Source organism: Perna viridis, chromosome 8 (genome assembly GCF_037379345.1).
Source record: "Perna viridis isolate PV_CMFRI_1.1 ecotype Kerala chromosome 8, ASM3737934v1, whole genome shotgun sequence".
Taxonomy (NCBI): Eukaryota; Metazoa; Mollusca; class Bivalvia; order Mytilida; family Mytilidae; genus Perna; species Perna viridis.
The window spans coordinates 30,166,521-30,189,353 of NC_142452.1; the positions used below are offsets into that span (position 1 = coordinate 30,166,521).

Sequence of the window (22,833 nt, forward strand, 5' to 3'; positions counted from 1 at the left end):
CAAAAGGATTTCTTTCACTAAACGAAGGTTTTAACTGTTGCATCCATACCCACTATACATGGTCTAAAATGTCGTAGGAGGCAAAAAAAGCTATTTTAAGGCTTTTTAAAATATTTGCTTATATACATTATTGTACAGTATTTATTGTTTGTATTACCATTTCCGTTTTTGAAAGTGTAAAAAGTTTTAAATCTTAATTAGGTTTATCATATTTTACACTATTTGCATGATTCTTATAAAGACTGCTTCGTAAATGTACAGACAATAATAATCCTTAGTTCAAAAATAGCTAAGAATTAATAAATTGAAAATATGAATAGATAAAAAGTGCAGTTTGAAATTGCAAGTTTATTAAAAGCATATTCATGTACATGAGCAGGTTTTATCTTTGGATAATATTTCAATTAGTACATTCTCATAGTCCATTGTATCAGTACTTGCCTGCAATGAAAAATGTAAGGCCATAAAATTGGTATGATCATATTTGAATCGACAAGTAAATACATATTATTACTTATGGAAACTAAAGGAACATTTGACAAATTTATCAATCAAAATCAGAATGTAAATGGCACTGTTTTAACTATCTTGTTTATTTTTTAATATCCGGTAGTATAACCATGTACTTTTTCAAAATGTATCAAATTTGAAAAAAAAGCTTTTAAATGAACAACGTCGGTGTCTTTCAAATATATTTACAGAAGATACTGGAGCATTTCTAGAAATAATATATATATATTGCAGCACTTTGATGTTAATCAATTTTGTTTATCATATCCATATCCTAACCTACCATAGCCATATCCACCACCACTATAATAAGGACCGCCATATATACTATAGTATGGAAATTTGCCGAATCCGTAACCACCTGAAAAGAATTTCATTTTAGTTTCTAAAAAACGAACCCACATTATACTGTGTTAATTGAAAGACCGTATGTATCAGCGCTAATTTCTTTGTAACCCGGATAACAAGCACAAAACATCTGAATATATCTATCGGAGTCGTCTCAGTATAGTTCCGAATATAAATGATTACCATCTTAAGATTCAAAAGAAGGCATAATGCATTCTGTAATACTGAACTAGCCGATAATAGTTTATTTAGTCCAGGTGCAACCCACTTCAAACATTACATGTATAATTTACTTGGTCTGTATTCACCTTAAGATATTTTAGCCTTTTATTTATCTATTTACACGTGTTGTTTACATACTTTTACATTGTAACGAATGAAAATTCAGGTTGTCCAATTGAGATGGTAAAGGTATAATAATTATATTTCCATCACGAGCATTAACGAGTGCTTAGAACTCTGTCAAGCAATTATCAAGATATAAAAAGTGTAATATTCCACCAATTATACTGCAAATATTCTTTGTCTGATCTCTTAAAACAGCGGCATTAAGAATTCAAATTATAAAATCTCTTACCACCAAATCCTCCGTATCCATATCCAATTCCACCTCCATAGCCGCCATAGCCGCCATATCCTCCATAGCCGCCATAGCCTCCATAGCCGCCATAGCCTCCATAGCCGCCATACCAGTGGGCAAGGCAAGCAGATGCAAGGAGAAGGACGAGGGCAATGCTTCGGAACATAATGGCGTCTTAAATATATTTTAACAAAGTGATTATTGTCTAGAACAGAGAAAATATATTTACAGTTCATCAAAGGAACGCATTAAATTGACCACTGATGGACAAAATTCCGATGAACGATTAAAGTAAATGAGTGTATATGAAAAATATTGTCGCTTGATATGATGAAAATGTTTAACTATCAACATCTTTCAAATAAGATTTAAAACTAATTGTACTTACGAAAACAGTAGCTGTCGGGACGGCAACAGTGTCTTTCACGATCTTTATATACCATTCTTGGATAAGGTTGTGGACAAGTTTGGTCAGAATTTTTGCAATTTATGATGATGAATGATTATTGATATAAACCACTTAAAAGTATTTTGTAATTGCGGACGTAATAAAATCTGAACAGCTTTTGAAAAAATAAATATCATTAGAAAATGACTGATTGTTTATTACAGTATTGTTTTGGTTTCTAATTTTTGACCAAAGTTATCATATTCACGTGTTTACATCAGGTATTCCGAATAAGATGATTTGTTTTTTTTTGGACAGATCAAGGAGAACTGGGTCTGTGAGTTGTTTTCATTTGAACTGAGTGTTGATCAACAGCATTTCAGAGCCGTCTCCCATGGAATATCGAAGTGACTTACTTTCTTTAAGTTTATACAGAAACATTCTGGGTTAAACAAGAGTTTAAAGAAGTGGCATGCAATATAATGTTTTAATTCATGGCTAAGCATGCGATAGCTAGGACTAAACAGTTAGAGTCATTGTGACGGTAGTCTTTGATATAAGTGCTGGATTGGTGAGGCAAAAGATAGTAATGACTGATTACAAGACGAACAATACATCTTTTTAAATTTTGAAGTAAACACCAAATTTCCATTGAAGGGTAGATAAGAAGTCAACAGAAACCAAGATTCAACTACCATAAAAGGATATCGTGTGTACATATAAAACATGATATAAAACGTGATATAAAACATGGTGTGATGTGACAGTATCAAAGGGTTATGATAAAGCTGTAATGCTTCGCAGTCATCAGTTCAGATATTGGTTTCAAACTTCCATTGTTTGAAAAAGCTGATTGTCCATTGTGCTAGTGCAGGGTGCTAAGTGACTACTCTTCATGCATGTAGCAATAAAAAAATGCAGAATTGATTACAAATGTCAATATGTTGAAAGATCATATTTAATAAACAAAGTGTTCATGACCCTCCTCTCTTTCATAAAGTGGTGTCTTTTCAATATTTACGGCTAATAGCTAAGGCTTTTGTTTTTATTCGGTATAAATAAATGTACTCTTTTTGAATTTTGCTTGTGAAATGAAAGAAATCTCTATATATTACCGTTTCCGTAAGTATAATTAGTTTTAAATTTTATGTGAAAAATGTTGATATTTAAACATTTTCATCATATCAAGTGACAATATTTTTCATACATTCATGCTATTTTGTGAATGTGCATATTAGTCGTGGGTGGAGTTTTTCCATTATATGGAAAAGGACTTTGGCGAGAAGCTTGAAACCTTTCTGTCAGCTGATCTCTCGTTGTTTGCAAAAATGAAGAAGAAAACAACGCTATATGTCGTTATCTCGCATCTATTTTAATGCACCAACCTGTGAAATGATAGATTCAGGTAATGTTTATATACTGTAGTAATCGATTTTGTATTAATTTTGCTCATACATGTACACATAACGAATCACTTTTCTGGGATCAAAATTGAAATCATGCTTATTCTAATTGGCTATAGCTCAAGAAATTTCAAATACTGTTTGCGTCACAGAAATAAAGTGCATATACCTGTACTGTATCTACATGTATTGCTAATTTTCATATCTGTTCTCTGTGAATATTCTGTGTTTACAAAGCAATAGTTATGTTTTTTTGCAAACATGCAAATTAAAGCCACTTCACTTAATGTCACAATGATATGTATGATTTTAAATAATTGACACTTGCAAATGATCATTTTATCGCCAGGAGTGGGTCGGCAAAATGTAAATTTACAATTGGACAAAGAGAACTAACCCTCTTTTTTGAAAACAAAATCGTAAATATGTCCACATCCCCCTCTTTTAACTACTAAATCCATAACATTGGAAGTGTTTCTGCCAAGTTTTAAAAAGAGAAATTTTTTTTTACCGTCAAAATCATACATAAGTGGCAGTATTCACTTTATAGTGAATGTTTGTATAATTTCAATTTTATGCCATATAAAATTCGATATCAAATTTTTACCAATAGTTCAAATGTGTACGGATTTGGAGAAATTATAGCCAATGGTATATGCTTACAATATTTATAATTCATTTAATTTGTCAAATAAAAATTGGATAGGTATTTCACATGATATGCTGAAAACTGTGAAAAAATCCCAAATTGCATAAATTTACTAATTATCATACTACCTATTTTGGGTCCAAAAATGTTCAAAGTTGAAGAAAATCTAGCTATTGTTATGTGCTAACAATATGTACAATTGTTTTTATAAATAGGGTAAAAGTTAAGTAGGTATTTCAGATCAGCATTTGAAAAAGGTCATAAAAATCCTAAATTGTATTTATTCATTTAATATTCTACTGTCTGATTTGAAGTTGATTATGAACTGTTGATCTGAATTGCTTGATACTTTGTACATCAATGTATAGCATAGAGAGGCGTCCTTGCGAGACCCGACAGGGTAGTCAAGGACGTTAAAAACCCCTTAGTAGTAGGATTTCTATAAACTTTGAAGGCATTCTACAAGGAAATGTCAGTACTATACCTGACTATACCTGAGTGTCAGTATTCATTTCATAGTAGAGGCATGTACATGTATAATGTTATTAATATGATGTATAAAGTCTACAGTTAAAAGGTGCACATAGGTAACATATGAAGTGGGAGTGTTATGTTCGAAATTCCTCTTGATTGTTCAGGGAAAAATTATATTCAGACGGAGGCAAACAATAGCAAACATAATACACAGGAAATAATTTTATTATGAGCAAATCGGAGTATGCATACACCACTCTACTTATATGCTGTCGCACACTTGTCTGGTCCCTATGTATTATATTTCCTATAGAAATTTATGTATTTAGCTTCCAATTGTTTTGAAACTGGCAAAATATTATCAAGTTGTATATTATTTTGCTTGAGTTAGTAATCCAGGTCTAAACTATGAAACATGCAGTGTAAAAATCAGGAAATGTGATTAATTGTGGGTATTTTTAGCCACTGATTAATATCTTGGCAGCTATTACAGCCAAATAGAAAAATTAAATCTATAAATATTTGTAACATTTTCTGCATAACCTTGCAAATCTAAACATAACATGAACAAATGTGATCCCCGCGAATTTGATAAATGCATAACATTGGAAGTTAAAAATTCCCAAGGATGTTAGGACGGGTATGGAACGACTAAAAATTTGCATCGCAAATTTGACAGTTCTAACATCGTTGGAAATTTTTCAGACCCTTCTAAAAGAGAACGTTATCTTTCCTGTATCAATTTGATCCGATAGAGCAGTGTAGCGAATAGAGTCGTCGAATTCTGAGACGTTTTTAAAAATTCCCAACGATGTTAGAACTGTCATATTTGGAAAAACAAAACAAAACAAAACAAAGTTCTTAACTGTATTATCTGCATGTTTGATAAGTTCATAACCAATGTTTGAAAGGTCATTGTCTATAGTTTGCGCTCTGAAAACATGCAACCTAATATTAATAAACAAAAAAAAAACGAAAAACAGACACGACTCCACACAACTCAAAATTCTTCCTCAAAAACTCATAAACCCTCCCCAAAAAGTAAAATAAACAAATGAAAGAAACAATTACACGACAACTATATATGTCCTATGTTGATTGATTTAATCATATATGATGACGAGAAACCAATTGACCATTTTTCAATGAAAGTTTTACGTAGGTCAATGAGTGCCAAGCCTACATCAGTTTTCGAAGACCCCGATGTAGCAAAACATTGTCTACTAAACATGACGAATATATTGTCGTACCAGCAGACAAAGCCCAAATTACCATTGCTTTTGCCTGCAAAAAGTTTTACATCCAATGTTTATTATCAGAGGTAGACGTAGAAAGTAATAGCAGTGATAAGACCTATACTGCTACCACACTCTCCAAAGAAGAGATTGTGAAAAACCATAAATCTGTGCTATCCTCTTTTGGTCTCTCTACCAAGGACGATGATTATAATTTACGGTCTATGTACTGGATTCCTAAACTCCACAAGAATCCATATAAACAACGTTTCATAGTTGGATCTGCAAAATGTACCACCAAACCTCTTTCAAAACTTTTAACGTCTATACTCATAACTATCAGAGAATGTCTGCAGTGCTAACACAACACTTGTTACTCCCGTAATGATATTAATTCAATGTGCACCCTAAATAATTCGAAAGATCTCTTGGAGACAATCAGTTCAAGATTATTATCTGAATATAATAGCATTAAAACCTATGATTTTTCAACACTGTATACTTCTATTCCCCATACTCAGTTAAAATCCCGACTTGGTAGAGATTCCTCATACTTTGTGAGAATTAATTCCAAATCATCATCCAAATATACGGAGGAAGATGTTTACCAAATGCTTGAATTTTTAATCGAAAACATATTTGTCCAGTGTGGTGGCCTTAATTTCAACAAACGGTCGGCATTCCAATGGGAACAAATTGTGCTCCTTTACTTGCTGACCTGTTTCTTCACTCTTATGAAGCTGACTTGATTGGCTAGATCCTTAATCTCAGTTTCCGCTATATAGATGATTGTATTATCTTTAAACAATCCTAAGTTTACCCTCATCTACCCCAAATAACTTGAGATAAAGGATATTACAGACACTGTGAAGTCAGCCAGCCCCATATCTTGACCTACACTTAGAAATTGATGGTTAAGGAAAACTTTTGACGAAACTTTACGACAAATGTGATGACTTTTTATTTAGAATTGTCAACTTCCCATTCATCTGTGGCAACATCCCTTCAGCACCTGCGTATGGAGTGTTCATATCACAACTCATACCTTATGCCAGAGCTTGCCGAAACTACGCAGACTTTTTGTATCGCTAGAACTCTAACAATTTAGCTTCTGGAACAGGGTTATGTTGCTACAATATAGTCATAACTACAGAAGTTTTATGGTCGTCATCATGAACTCGTGGATTGTTATGGTGTATCCATCTGTACCATGAAAACTGATTTATTCAAGGGGTCATAGCTTTCCTTTCCTCGTTTGTCTACCCCGGACTTGACTTTTTTATGAGCAACTCGGCGGGTGTTTCTAGAAAAGCAGAGGACCCTTACCCTACCGGTGCACCTGTCCATGCTCCCAGGTTTTAGTGGAGTCCGAGTTGCTCATTTGTTTTTGTTACTTTGTAAGTATGATTTTAGTTACTTTATGTTCTTTGTTGTATATTTCTGTTTTCCATGTCTGGTCTTAGTCCCTGGATTACATTCTTTTGATTACAGCTATAACTCTGGTTCCCTTGATTACTCTTTTAAATACCTGAGACATGCAATAAAAGAATCAGTTACAACGAAATACAACCATAAAGAATATCATCCACACAATTCACCTTACAGTATTTGTTTACATTTCCAGGACTCTATGTAACGAATTTACATAATGTAAACAGTTTCAATTCTGTAAACTTTGGGGTAATCATTATTGTTAATTTGAGAGTGTCAGGACTAAACAACATACTGATTTAAACTGATTCATTAGTGCAAGGCATTTAATACACCATAATTTGTAAACTGACACAAGTAATTAAACTGAGAACGTTATACTGGAGATAAAGAGCGAAGAAGAAGGAAGGTATTTGATTAAAAAATATGATATAATTATATAGCGTGTGCTTAGAATACTTACCCGTTATATGCTAAATGATATGACAATGAAATATTTTACATGTACCTAATGGCGATTCTGCTACCTAACAATACCATCATGAAACAGTTTTACCACCTGACAATTTTTATACTTTGATAATGCTACACCAGAATAGATTTGCTTCATGGCGATTCTACCATCTAACGTCATCGTAGAACATTTATTCGACTTCTCTATTCTGCCTTATGACGATTCGATCGTAGAGTTTTCTTTTACCCCATGCCGATTCCACTCCAAACGATTCTATGCATAGCTAATACAGACATTCGCACCCCTGACAATTCTAGGATATCACAGTTGAAAACGATTTATGGTTTCAACGAATACAGTTTTACTGTAAAGGATATAAGTAGTTTTAAGTAGTTTTTACTTCCAATACATATTTCAATTACATCGTCCAATACATCGAAAAATATACATACATGGCCACAACTGAACGAAAACTGGTTTTGGTACCACACTGTTTATGAAACAACTAGAGTAGAAATTAAAGTGAGAGTTGTGGGTCTTTTATCGTGAGTGAACCACCTACTGTGTTATATCAGTACAGACTGCTACCTAAACGATCAAAGTATGGTGAAAGTCTTTATGGTGACAATCAATTTAAAACAAATGGTAAGAAGAGTTGGTGTTTGTTACGTAGAGAGGCTGCATGCAAAATTAAGTACTTCATGTACGAGTCGAGAGCTATTTATTTATTTTAAATATATTTAATAATTATAACGATTGGTTATATATATTTATGTATAGTATGATATGATATCACACACATGTTCAATAATACGGCAATAAACGAACTTCTACTTGCCGTTGAAATTTCAAACAGGAATTTCAAATTCGACACGAGTATCCACAAACAACCTTCTTTCTTTACCAGAAAAAGATGTACAGAATCTTTTGAAACGTAGAGGATACTCGAGCTCCGAACAATAAATAGAGGAAAATATCCAATCGACATTCTCTCTCCCGAGGGATGAGTTGTAAAAAAAACAAACAAATAATGGTAGTTATGCCAATTGAATTTAGAACGAAATACAACCTTGCCCGCATATATTAAAAAAAAAACGCCTAATGAACCATTTACACTTGCTCTGAATGAGACATGCAAAGACCTGCTTGGAACAGAATCAATTGAAACGCATGGCATATTAAAATATTGGTGATATTCTCACATCTTAAAACTGAAGAAAAGTTCAGTTAGGCGTACATGTAATGGCAGACTCTTGACGAGGCGGGACCATTTAATTACCTTTTTTCGAATTGTAAAAAAAGTAAATAGAAAGCAATTACCAACATGTATGATAACCATCTAAATCCAAATTTACGTTGTTCACATATCATGAAATTACAATGTTTCAAAAAATAACACAGCATTGAAATCAAAATAGTAAGTATAAAAGACACAACTCACAAATAAATTGGATATATATATAATTATAAAAGGAGGCAACAATGATAAAATGAAGTTAGTATTATGTAAAGTTTCAATAAATTCCATTAAGTAAAATGAAACCATACGGATAAGAAATATATACCACATTACCTCATATCATTAATGACATATTCAATGTTTTGCTATGTGAAACTTCCGGTACGAATTGGATAAAAATCCAAAATAAAACGTGCACAATGGAGATATGTAATACAGATTATGTGGTGGGAGTGGTGGAATTGATAAGAAAAAGGCACTCCTCTCAGTATCGGTAGGAAGAAAATATGGTCAGACAGAAGGGCGTACTCCTCCACCAATATAAATCCATAAAATGCAAAGTATTTATTCAAAGCACACATTGTTACTAGCGTATCTCCGGATTAATATGGTCCACTAAATAAATGCTTTCCTACAATGTAAGTTTGCAATTATTGATATGAAAGATCGAAGTCATTCAATATGAATGTACTTACACTTGTTATTAAACATAGTTTTCATCTGGTCCCATAAATATCATAAATCAAATGTCCTAGATTTTTATCTGTTGTGATGATGTAGCGATTTCGTTATTTTTGAAGTTCTTTAACTCGTCGTATGAAATTATATTTCAGAAAATTTATATCTAATGAGGCACTGTAAAGAAAACAGAATAAAAAACAAAGAAATAAATTTCTTTACATATACTCATTGACTTGAAGTGAATTGACCTATGATAACATGTAATCAAGGGAACCAAGATTATGGCGGAAATCAAAAGAATGTAGTCCTTGGAGAAAGACCAGACAGGGAAAGCAGTTACACATATCAATGAACATAAAATAACAAAAAATGCAATTCAGCGGACTTCACTAAAAACGTGGAGCATTGATCAGGTACCCCGGTAGGGTAAGCATCCCCTGCTTATTTAGAAACACTCGTTCAGAAAAAGTCAAGTCAAGAGTAGACAAAAGAGGAAAGGAAAACTATGACAAATGTCGTAGTAAAAAATATATTTTACTTTACTTTATTATCTTATCCCTGCCACCATAACCTCCATAACCACCATATCCTCCGTAATCACCATATCCTTTATAACAACCGAATCCTTTTGTAACCTCCATATCCTGCAAAACCATCATATTCTTCATAACCTTCATAACCTCCGTAGCCACCGTATCCACCTTATTTGATTGTTACCTTAAAACATCCTCCTGCAATTATGACAATTACAGAGATTTTGCACATTTTATCCCGGTAGTTATATTTTGCCCTTTTTGTTCGAACCTTTTTATATTATAAAGTCCAAAAATAGGGGCAATTATTATAATTTCTATGTTAAAGCTTTAACATTATCTTAATATCTTAATAAAAAAAACAACCACCCCCCCCAAAAAAAAAAAGTAATTAAATAAAAAAAAAAAAAAATAAATAAATATAAAAATACATTGTATTGCACTTACCCGCGATGTCCGCCATAACCGTCATACTTTCTGTGTTCACCAATATAAGCAAGACAAGCGGAGGCTAGCAGGAGAACGAGGACCATGCTTCGAATCATGATTAGTTCTAAAAGAAAGTACCATGAAAGGAAAATGATTTTCATGTCAATTGAGGAAGTTAAGGTTTATCTAAAAAAAGGTATTGCAGCTCATATCATTAGTGTAACCTTACTAAGAATTAGATAAAAACGACAGTATACCAAATACTGTCCAAAGTTTCGTTAATTCGACATTAGCGTCCATGCCCTCCTTTTCTAATTAGATCGCCATTTCAAACCTAATTAAAAAAAGCCATATCTACTCAAGAAATAAGTAAAATATCATGAATGAAAAAGAAAATATCAGTCAGTCTTGTCTTTCTATTTAGATAAAATACCCTGTCACACATATGTATTTAATGCTAAAAGGAATGTTTAATCTATTAAGTATGAAATACAGTTTTTAGATTTCCTCGAATACAAATTCTTCTGAGAGATGTCAAATCCATCAACATTTTTTTATTCTTTATTAATTCACTTGATAATTTTAACAAAATCCCAAATTTTAGTTTTATCAATTTCGAAAGAATAATCAAGGGAACCAAGGTTCTAGCGGAAATCAAAAGAAAGCTACTCAGGGACAAAGAACAAACATGGAAAACAGATGTACACAACAAAGAACAAATGCAAATGAGTAATTCGGACTAAGGTACACAGTACAAGGCAAAGGGTCTAAATATATTTTATCCGAAACTCCTATATCACCCTAAGGTTCGGTGGCCCTTTGGGTTATATAAGAGACTCGGGTTGATACCAAATGTGATACAGATTTTGACATGTAATATTCAGTTTATCTTCGGCTACTGTCGATTGTACGTCTATACTGTATTTTATATTAAAGTTTATATATGCCTTTCTCGTGAAGGTATGTTGATAAATCAGTGTTTTGTTCTGGATAGACGAAAGTATGAATTTGAGTGCGAGAATCTTTTCAAGAGTTATTTCATGGTATAGAGAATCCCACCAAATAAACCATGGTTTTAATGATGTTCAGATGATATATATATTTTTTCCAAGTATCATTTAAGTTACAATTTGCAATTTAAAATGTGTAAGGGTACATATGTGTCCGTTTCCTTAACAATCTATGAATATACTTCAAACCAAAAAAAAAACATTTTGGAAAGAAGATAATAAGGTTCAGTTGACTGCTATCAAAAAGTACCAGTCTATAGTCAACATAAAATACAAACACTGGTAAGCTGATATATGGTGTAGAAAATCAGAGAATGCTTTTTTTCACCTGCATATGCTTTATTTTTTAGGTGACAATAGTCCTTTGTGTATTCAGATCTGCACATTTGAGAAAGAATAATGAAGGGAACCAAGGTTATAGCGGTAGTCAAAAGAATGTATTCCAGGGACAAAGACCAGACATGGAAAACAGACATACACAACAAAGAACATAAAGTAACTAAAATCATACATACAAAGTAACAAAAGTAAATGAGCAACTCGGACTCCACTTAAAACTGGGAGCATGGACCAGGTGCACCGGTAGGGTAAGCGTCCTCTGCTTTTCTAGAAACACCTGCAGGTGCAACCGTGGGAAATCATCCATACTGCTATGTTGTCAATGAAAATATCTCGATGACTTCAGTAATAACAGTTTTTTAGTTGTAATATTTTGAAGAATAAGTCATGTAAACTAATACGTTGCATTAAATTATTTAAAATACGTGAATGAAAATATTCAAAAATTGAGGGTATGCCAAAACAGACTATTGTAGTTTAGAGTGCTTAAGATAAATATATCAAGAAATTAGAAAACCGAAAATGGGCGTAACTGGAATCAAAGGTTTAGTTATATTGTACTTACATTAATGGTAGCTACTTCACTGGTACTGTGATGTTGTATTGCTGTCTATTTATACAGTTCCAATAACTATTAAACGATATAAAACAGCCAAAACGTTATGATGATATATACTGATAGCAATTCATTTTAGGTAATTATGCAATTTAATGCAAAAACGATTAACCATATTGAATACTATGAATATTGTCTTTTGGCAGCTAACAGCAATTTTCACCTAAAATGGTAACCAAGTGCTAACCAAAGAAACTTTTAGAAATAACTCAAAGGTAATAATGCAAAATGACCAATTAACAGCAATCCTAAGCGCTTGCAGTAAAGATGACGCTGAAATAATATTTATAAATACAAATTCTACAAGTTTTTAAAGGACAATATAACGTTGGCACATATGGAATGAAGAATATAACACAATTGAATGTCAAGGCCTATAACAGGTCATGCAATATCGACAACATCAATATAATGTGAGAAAATGTCAGAATAACAGTTAAGTTAATAATGTTAATATCAAAAAAAATGTCTCATCTTAGTCATCGCACGGATTACTTCATGCCACATGGTACAGGAGTTATAATACATTCTTATTAAGAAATAAGGTATCTAAAATTGCCCTTAGATGGCGTAAACTGTCCAACTATCACTATTTGCAAAACTCCATTAACATTTCCAAAAATTAAACATTTCCCTATCCTAAGTAATTAGATATTTTGTTTCTGTGCTTCGAAATGGTTGGCTAAATCAAGGTTTTACAAAATGAAATATTCATTAAAAAAATCTAGGTTTAACAAAATAAAATATTCTCTTAAAGAACAATATAAGTTACTGGAAGTTGGATCAGAACATATTAAAGAAAACAATACTATTAAAACTTGTTTATGGAGTTGTACTTTTGTACTTCAAATATTAAATATGCACGATTGTATTAAGTGCAATACTCAAAAATTACTTTTCACGTAAAACCATAAAAAAAGAATCAAATAAGCTTATTATATCGAAACAGACAAATTGACACAAGTAACTACCATTTCTTTCTTTTTTTTAAAAAAAAAAGAGGATAAGAAGATCGTGATATCTAAATACATTGTCCATGCATATCACAAGTCAAAATTGAAAAGGGCATCATGCCATACAAACTTAAAACATGCAGACATTGAATTGCATTTAACCATATCACAATGAAATCCAATAGACTGTCAATTGTAAAAGAAATGTTGCTTTAAACTAACAAGATTATGTAAGTTGTAAATATTATCTATACTATTTCATATTTGTTCAGTTTCAAATGATTAAGATGAGATTAAAGTGTCCTTCAAATGACAACATGTTTTGGTGGATCCTTTTCCAATTAAAATGTACTGGAGTATCCAACCATTCACATGAAGTAGTAAAGGACGGAATTTCAATTGAATCGTTCATCCTTGTTATTATGGTTTTTGCAATTTCAGTATAGTATTGGATATTTGTAACGCCTTGACTGTTATTAAGAGAAAAATGGAAGACTCGAGTCTTCAATCCAATATATTTCTAGCATATTATTTTCCTCACATAAACTATAAGCCTCTTTGAACTTTCATAATCCATACGTACCTCTGAAATGAGTTTTATATTCTTACCGTAATAAAAATAAAAAAAATAATGGTCAATTACTGTTATCTACATGTACTTATATTGCCTGAAATTTGGGGGTGGATCATTCATTCAACCTCCATTAGAAGTTGAATGCAGGAGTGATAATTTAGCAAACAAGTGAGATTGTGTTCAATTAAAACTGGTCTTTAAAACTGATAGAGCTTGTAAAGTCTTGTAAGGACGTACTGGTCTATATTGACATGTGGACATCTCCGAATTGGAGGTATTTTCGATTTAAAATTTCGGCTAGAGCGGATTATTATATTATTTATTGGTTATTAAAAAAAGAACCATATTCTCATTCTTAAACTGAAAACTGACCTGTTTAATGGTGTATTTTTTATATCTGGTTTTTCTATATACTTTACCACTTTCTTCATTTTCAGGTCATGGTCTTCACTATTTATTTATGTCTGAATTAGCGCTGCACTTCTTTTAATTTGGCAGACAGGCTGTGTTTCAAATACAAGAACAATAAAAAGTATATTTGTCTACAAATATCCGTTTTCTGGGAGGGGGAGGAGTTATGCTAGCCTATGGTGTAATAAATTGATGGTCATTAAACACGATCTTATTACTGTAATATATGAAAAAGTGAAGAAGGAAATGAAATTACCGAACACTAATCTGATCCATAATCATGTCAAGTTCTAAACAGATATTACAGCAGCTTATACTGCAACGGTCCTTACTTATTACAGGCATTCAAAACAAAATGGGGGGGTTAAATCTTGATTTTACACCGCGGTAAACTTCCATTTTCCATTGCAACATTATTATATCCGTGATGATTAAGTAGCATTCGCATGCTTTTGCGTCATAATCAGTAAGTCACTTCTGCACAAAAAACAATGTAGAAAAAAGCAATCATAACCCATTATTTCAGGAGAAACTGGACACTGTTGAACCAATGAATCATATCTAAAAATAATTTGGGAAGAAGAGACATTTGAATGCATTTCCTCATACATGTACCCTATATTCAGAAGTCAGTTACGCAGATACTTATGACGTTCAACGAGTAGCTATCACTTGCTTCCGTATAGCGAATCAATTGTGAAATATAAACACCATATGCAGGAGATAAAGGTATATTGCTGCACAAGGAAGTAAAAGTCGTCTCTTTTGTCATAAATCTTAGTGCTGAGATGACTTCTGTTGTTAAGTTTGAGATGTAGGTCTAAAAGGATGCAGAACAAGCTGTTTCTGTAGTCTCCTATATCTGGAGCTCTGGGGGATATACTGAAGTAGTAATCAAGGGAACCAAGGTTATAGCGGAAATCAAAAGAATGTAATCCAGGGACAAAGACCAGACATAAAAAACAGACACACACAACAAGGTACACAAAGTAACTAAAATCATACACACAAAGTAACAAAAGCAAATGAGCAAATGAAGATTTACCAAAAGAATGTTCCCAATTAACAATACAACATCAATATATCTGTATGTAAAGTAAAAGTATTTATCATTTTTTATAAGACTTGACAAGTCTCTGAATAAATTCAGTATCTAATGAATATGAAAAACAAATCCGCTAGGAGAGAAGCACAGTTAGTGTCAGTGTCATGGGAACCAAGGTGCGAGGGAAAATCCAAAGAATATTTTCCAAGGACAAAGACTGGACAGGAAATATTGACACACACAACAAAAACATGAAAAAAAACGAAATACTAAGAAACATAGGTAAATGAACAGCCCATACTCCACTGAAACCTTGACGCATGGGCACGGGGCAATTGTATCATAAGCGTCCTCACCTTTTAAGAAACACCGGCCGAGTTACTTATAAAATGTTATGGCTTGGACAGACGGAAGAGAACAGTTATACCACCTGACGAGTTTATACTTTGATTTTGCTTCTGCAGAATGGTTTTACATCAAGGCGATTCTATCATCTAACGGTTTTATGGTAGAGTATTCTCGTCGATTTACGGTTCTGACATATGACGATTTGATGATAGAGCTTTTTTACCATTTGTCTATTCCTCACTAAAAGATTGTAGTCATAGACTAGAGCTGACAAAACCAACCACATCCTTTAAAATATTCTATATAATACATTAAAAATCTTTTATGGTTTTCAACAAATACAGTTTTCAATATAAGTATGTATATCAATCATTTCCATCAAGTTTTACAAACAATACAAATTTTGAATAAAATACATGAACAAAAGTCGTCCGAGATATGGAAAATAGTTATGAATTCGAGAATAAAAAATGTACTACAATGCATATGTAGACTAATTCGTTTAACATATTCATATCAAATCATAAACCTTCCTTTTTTTACAAGAAATGTGTGCCAATGAAGTTTTACTTTGTTCGAATTAAACAATTCCCATATTATCGTTTAAGAATAATGCAACATTGAAATCCAGTATGAACAAATTTAGTCCCTATTCAGAGCAGAATTTTTGATGCCTTATGACGCTTACGCTACTGGTGCTCCTGGTCCATACTAATGGAGTTCGATCGTAAGTTGCTCATTTTATGTACTTTGTTGTGTGTGTCTGTTTTCCATGTATGGTCTTTGTCCCTGGATTGCGTTCTGTTGGTTACCGCTATAATCTTGGTTCCCTACTGGTGCTCCTGGTCCATGCTATCCAGTTTTCAATGGAGTTCGATCGTAAGTTGCTCATTTAATTCTGTTAATCTATATGTATTAGTTTGGTTATTTTATGTACTTTGTTGTGTGTGTCTTTTTTTCTATATCTGGTCTTTGTCCCTGGATTACATTCTTTAGATTTCTACTAGAATATTCCTTGATTATTCTATCACCAACAGTTTGACAGCTAGGCGGCCATACATTATATCCATACTAGTGTACAGATTATGGAGTGTTCGTCAACAAATTCGTAAGTCTTTGTTTTTCTACTTTGATTGATTTGTCCATGGTTTAACATGGGCAACATAAGAAGCATATTGTAGGCTTAAAATATTGGTTTGTATCGGCTGACAAAATTGAAGGTATACGTTAAGGCATCGATATAAAGTATGCATATTTCTGATACGATTACAGTGGATTCTTGTTTTCACACACTAGAAAAACTGTGACAAATAATGATCACGTAGTTGATATCCCATCCTCGATAACATGAACCGTTCGTCCTCATAAATGACTTGGATAAATATAAATAAAGGAGATGAACAATGGAAAAATAAGACAAGAAAAATGTGAAAGTTGCAATAAATTCCATTTAGTAAAAACAATCCCGGATAAGAAATCGGTACCATCATGGCCTCATATAATAAATGACATATTCAATGTTTTGCTAAGTGAAACCTCGCATTGGATTTGACTAAAAATCCCAAATTAAAAGTGCAAAATGAGAATATGTAATACAGATTATGTGAAAGTTGCAGTCAATTCCTTTCAGTATCGTTGATTATGAAATGGAGAAGAGATGACTATCACTCTATGAACCGGTATTAAGGAAACACAAGCGGACGTTAGGGCATACCCCTCCATCATTATAATACCTCTTCTTTGCAAGTGTGATAAAGAGTAATCAAAGAAACCAAGGTTATAGCGGCAATCAAAATAATGCAATCCAGGGACAAAGACCAGACATGGAAAACAGACACACACAACAAAGAACACAAAGTAACTAAAATCATACATACAAAGCAACAAAAGTAAATGAGCAACTCGGACTCCACTAAAAACTGGGATCATGGACTAGGTGCACCGGTAGGGAAAGCGTCCTCAGCTTTTCTAGAAACACCCGCCGAGTTGCTCATAAAAAGTCAAGTCCGGGGTAGACAAACGAGGAAAGGAAAACTATGACCCGTTGAATAAATCAGTTTTCATGGTGCTGATGGATACACAATAACAATCCACGAGTTCATGATAACGGTCATAAAATTTCTGTAGTGATGACTTCAATCTTGAAGCAACATAACCCTGTTCCAGAAGCCTATTTGTTAGAGTTCTAGCGCGATACAAAAAGTCTGCGTAGTTTCGGCAAGCTCTGACATAACGTATGAGTTGTGTTATGAACATTCCATACGCAGGATCCGAAGGGATGTTGCCACAAATGAAAGGAAAGTTGAATGAAAAGTCATCAAGTTTGGTCAATAGTTTTCCTTTACCATCGATTTCTAAGTGTAGGTCAAGATATGAGGCTGTTTTCACAGTGTCTGTAGTATCCTTTATCTCAAGTTCTTTTGGGTAGATGCGATGTATCAAATCCCCGAAATTAGGATTGTTTAAAGATAATACGTCATCTATATAGCGGAAACTGAGATTGAAGGGTCTAGCCAAACGATATTCTTTCTTTCTGATCAGATCAGCTATAAAGGCAGCCTCATGAGAGTGAAGGAATAGGTCAGCAAGTAAAGGAGCGCAATTTGAAAAAGGTTTGGTGGTACATTTTGCAGATCCAGCTATGAAACGTTGTATGTATGGATTCTTGTGGGGTTTAGGAATCCAGTACATAGACGGTAAATCACAATCATCGTCCTTGGTAGAGAGACCAAAAGAGGATAGCACAGATTTATGGTTTTCTACAATATCCTCTTTGGAGAGAGTGGTAGCAGTGTAGGTCGTATCACTGCAATTGTTTTCTACGTCTACCTCTGATAATAAACATTGGATATAAAACGTTTTGCATACAAAACAATGTTGTTTTTGGCTTTGTCCGCTGGTACGACAACATATTTGTCATGTAAAGTAGACAATATTTTTGCTACATCGGGTCTTTGAACACTGATGTAGCCTGGCACTCATTGACCATCTTAAAACTTTCAAGTAATTAAACGACAGGGATATACATGTATATAGTACCTGCATTACCATAAATTTATTGAAAAAAAAACATTTTCGCTCTAAGTGTTGAAAGTGTTTCAGTGTGAATACTAGCAATTCTATGTTCTTTTTTACAGTAATTAATTCGTTTCAAAATTAAAGACCTATCGGCCTTTAACCACTCTGACAGAGAATCAGTGTCTTCTTGTTCTCGTTTTGTCCATTTTCTTGCATAGTCCTCGACGGCATCCATAAGAACTTTAAAGTTATAATTCCAATTTATGGAGCGTGGTTCACGGTACTTGGGACCTTTAGAAAGGATATTACACAGAGATTCGTTTTCGATAATGGTTAAAGAAAGAAGATATTTCAAATGCAAAATATTTATTTAGAGCATAGTTCGTTACTTGTATTTCCGGATGATTATGGTCAATAAACGCTATCAGCACAGTTCACTAAATCAATATAGTCCTACAACATAAGTTTGTAGTTATTAAGATGAAAGATTGAAGTCATTCAAGGTAAATATACTAACATTATTTATAAAAAAGGAACATTGGAAACTTGTATAACTCCGAAGAACGAAATCTAATTATTCTACAAAAATAAATATGCCTTATGCCCTTTTTCGATTTTAATTCCCGTTTTGAAATGGACACAAAGTTGTGTTAAACAAAAACATTCCGAATTTGAGTAAAGCACATATTTTTATTGATAAACATTATTTCCTTCATGCAGAACCCAGACGCATATACATCATAACGCAAATGCCATAAGTTCAATCTATTGTGATTATAAAGTGAATTCGTTAGATAATGAAATTCTTAAACTTATTGTTGAGATAAAACTCAATTACAGCTGCAATTGTCTGAAAAACATAAAACAAAAACATTTCTTGATGACTTGAAGTGCATTGGCCATGGGAAAAATGTAAATTGAGAATTATTTTGCATTTATCTTACCTTTGCCACCGTAACGTCCAAAGCCGCCATATCCTCCATAACCACCATATCCTCCATAACCACCATATCCTCCGTATCCGCCATAACCTCCATAACCTCCGTAACCTCCATATCCACCGTATCCGCCTAACTTAAGAATTCCAACTGAAATTGAGAAAACCATATACATTTTGCAGTCTTTTTATCCCTATTGTTACATCTCTCGATTGTTGTTCCCAAAAAAAAATCAATCCTAATGTCCAACAAAATAGTGAATAACTTTATAAATGCTTAAATATTATCTTCTTTTACAGAATGTAATGAGTATTGGGTTAGTTATGGCATTGAGTCGGTTAATTTCGTGCAATTAAAATATTTAACAAAGTGTTACGCAGACTTTTTGTATCGCGTTTGAACTATAACAAATAGGCTTCTGGAACAAGGTTATGTTGCTACAAGATTGAAGTCATCACAACAAAAGTTTTATGGTCGTCATCATGAACTCGAGGATGGTTATGGTGTATCCATCTGCACCATGAAAACGGATTTATTCAACGGATCATAGTTTTCGTTTCCTCGTTTGTCTACCCCGGACGACTTTTTATGAGCAAATCGGCGGATGTTTCTAGAAAAGCAGAGGACGCTTATCCTACTTGGACCTACTTGGTCTATGCTCCCAATTCTTTCGTGGAGTCCGAGTTGCTCATTTGCTTTTGTTACTTTGTATGTATGATTTTAGTTACTTTATGTTCTTTGTTGTGTATGTCTGTTTTCCATGTCTGGTCTTTGTCCCTGGATTACATTCTTTTGATTACCGCTATAACCTTGGTTCCCTTGATGACTCTTTCATGGCTATGAAGGCTGAGGTACTAACATAAAGCTGTATTGAGACTTAAAACAGACAAAAACAAAAACAAAAACAAAAACGAAAAACAAAAAACAAAAAAATAAAAACAAAAGAAAACATTACGTACAAAGGTACAAAAAATATTATCCACACCAACCATTCTTTTGCACTCATCATAAATACAATTACAAGATTATGTTAAAATGGAAATGTTTTAGTGTATTGTATTGTATCTACCTCCGCCATAACCGCCATATCCACCATATCCACCATAACCGCCATATCCACCATAACCGCCATAGCCGCCATAGCCCCCATAGCCCCCATAACCGCCATACCCACCGTGTCCATACCAGTGAGCAAGACAAGCGGAGGCTAGCAGAAGAACGAGAGCAAGGCTTCGAATCATGGTTACTTCTTGAAGAAAGTTAAAGGTAATGAAAAATGTTTTAGATTTTTTTGGATAAAGTTACAGCTTATAAAATATCACTTCTAAGTATTAGCCTTTCAAAGAATTAGATGAAAAAAAAATAAATATATACGTTTCCAATGTTTAAAAACTTTGTCAAAATACATAAAAATTGAAAGGATGCTCAAACAATTTTAATTAATTTATTTAAAAAAATAATTCAAGAATTAGAAACAGAAATAGTGCTTTACTTAAAAAAATTGTTCTAAAATCAAAAGTTTAGCAATATTGTACTTACATGAGTGGTAGCTACTGCACTAGTACGGAAATGTTGTGTTGCCGTCTATTTATACAGTTCTGATGGCTTATAAACAATGAAAAAACAGCCAATACTTTATGATGATATATACTGATAGTAAACCACTTTCAGGTGATTATGCAATTGTAATGCAAAAACGATTGACCACATTTAGTAAGATGAATATAGTCATGTGGCAACGAACAGCTGAAAATTATAATTAAGTGCTTTCCAAAGAAGCTTTAAAAATAACTTAAAGATGAAAATGAAAAAAAATGACATACTACAATAAATGTTCTGTTGCAGAAAAAGCGATTGCAGATAAGATGATGCTGAAATAACATAAAAAAAATACAAATTCTACAAGTTTTTGAAGGGCAATATGTCATTGGCCGAGATTGAATTCATAATATAAAAACTTGCATGTCAGGCCTATAACAGGCCATATTATATCGACTACATCATCGTTATGTGGGAAATGTCAGAATAACATTATAGAGGTTAAGGCATAGTGTATCACCGTAAAAATTCAATCATCGCAATCTCCGAAGTTATAATTATAATATGACCTGCTTCAAGGCTCGTCAGACCACAGCAACAGTGAAAAAGTGGTAAACACATGACCAACATTTCATGCAATGCGTACGCTGTGTCTATTAAAAATATGAAGAAACTAGTCCTATTAGAATCGAAATAAATCACAGAATCTCCGTTTTATCATTGTTTCACTTCGGGCTGGTAATTTATATCGTTGATTAAAACAATGCAACATAAATGGTCAGCTTGTAGTAAAACAATGATAGAATAGAGTTTCTATGATTTATGTCTTATACATGCCCAATAAGTACCTTGTATATTTTGTTTCCATGTCCTAACCGCTAGTACATTATTTAAAAATTATTTCGAATTCCATACATTTTGATAGTACAAAAAGCCTTTTCATAATTTAAATTTTGAACATGGAACAAGTTGCACACTTGGTTAAATGAATTCAAGACAAGCTAAATTGGTACATTCAAAGCAGCAGATATTACTCTGAACGAAAACAGGAGGTGAATAACCCTTGACCAAAGTAGAAGATCAGATAATATATCAGGACACTGGTTAACATTATTTAGCTAAGGGAAAAAAACACGGGAAGTGCGAAACAATTATTGAAAACAAAATCGTGCTCATTAAGCACTTACGTAACCGTATTTGACTCCATAAAAATGCTATTCTCATCAACCGTAGTAAGAAATAAGTCAGCCCGTGGTAAAACAATAATCAAATGGAGTTTCTGCGATTTATTTTGATTCTAAAAGCACAATAACGGTACTTTTTTTACATTTTCGTGACCTTTTACGATAACCTTAGACCCGCCATATTTGGATGTACACTTTACGCTAGCTGCATATGTATATTAGTTGAAATGATTGCTATTTAAACTTTGCTTTTAATTTTTTTTTATGATGAAGGAAAGTGTGAATTAAGTAGAACGATGTCAGATATGGCAATAGTAGTTTGCATTATAAGACCACAGTGTTACGCATGGACAGGTACAATGTTTCATTCATTGACCATTGTTTGGTTTCATACATGATGGTGCAAGTAGCACGTGGCAAATGCTACCGAGTATGTGTGTAACTACTTTTACGGAATATAATAGAACTTTTTCTGAAACAAAACGTTTAATATTAAATATTTG

The 22,833-nt window shown here is 33.1% G+C and overlaps 2 protein-coding genes across 3 annotated transcripts; both read right to left on the reverse strand.

Annotated features, from left to right (window-relative positions):
* Positions 1-328: 328 nt before the first annotated feature.
* Positions 329-1,950, reverse strand: LOC148610175 (uncharacterized). Its single transcript, XM_088542321.1, has 4 exons — positions 1,827-1,950; positions 1,436-1,612; positions 794-871; positions 329-441 (listed from the first exon to the last, which is right to left on the reverse strand). Exons 1-4 carry the CDS (start codon positions 1,879-1,881, stop codon positions 431-433), a joined length of 321 nt encoding a protein of 106 aa, XP_088398447.1. The 5' UTR covers positions 1,882-1,950; the 3' UTR covers positions 329-430.
* Positions 1,951-19,018: 17,068 nt separating this feature from the next.
* Positions 19,019-21,281, reverse strand: LOC148610176 (uncharacterized). Of its 2 annotated transcripts, none has more exons than XM_088542319.1 (4): positions 21,147-21,281; positions 20,677-20,856; positions 19,614-19,757; positions 19,019-19,122 (listed from the first exon to the last, which is right to left on the reverse strand). In XM_088542319.1, exons 2-4 carry the CDS (start codon positions 20,846-20,848, stop codon positions 19,112-19,114), a joined length of 327 nt encoding a protein of 108 aa, XP_088398445.1. In that variant the 5' UTR covers positions 20,849-20,856; positions 21,147-21,281; the 3' UTR covers positions 19,019-19,111. The 2 variants fall into 2 exon arrangements, with proteins under 2 accessions (XP_088398445.1, XP_088398446.1); XM_088542320.1 differs by having other exon boundaries at positions 20,677-20,853; positions 21,147-21,218.
* Positions 21,282-22,833: the final 1,552 nt, after the last annotated feature.

Excerpts from the sequence above, each read along its gene's own strand:
- LOC148610175 (XM_088542321.1), bottom strand. The coding sequence starts at position 1,881 with ATGGTATATAAAGATCGTGAAAGACACTGTTGCCGTCCCGACAGCTAC. Across the intron at positions 1,613-1,826 it reads TCCCGACAGCTACTGTTTTC|ACGCCATTATGTTCCGAAGC; the intron begins GTAAGTACAATT and ends AATATATTTAAG. Across the intron at positions 872-1,435 it reads TGGATACGGAGGATTTGGTG|GTGGTTACGGATTCGGCAAA; the intron begins GTAAGAGATTTT and ends AATTCTTTTCAG.
- LOC148610176 (XM_088542319.1), bottom strand. The coding sequence starts at position 20,848 with ATGATTCGAAGCCTTGCTCTCGTTCTTCTGCTAGCCTCCGCTTGTCTT. Across the intron at positions 19,758-20,676 it reads ATATGGCGGTTATGGCGGAG|TTGGAATTCTTAAGTTAGGC; the intron begins GTAGATACAATA and ends TCTCAATTTCAG.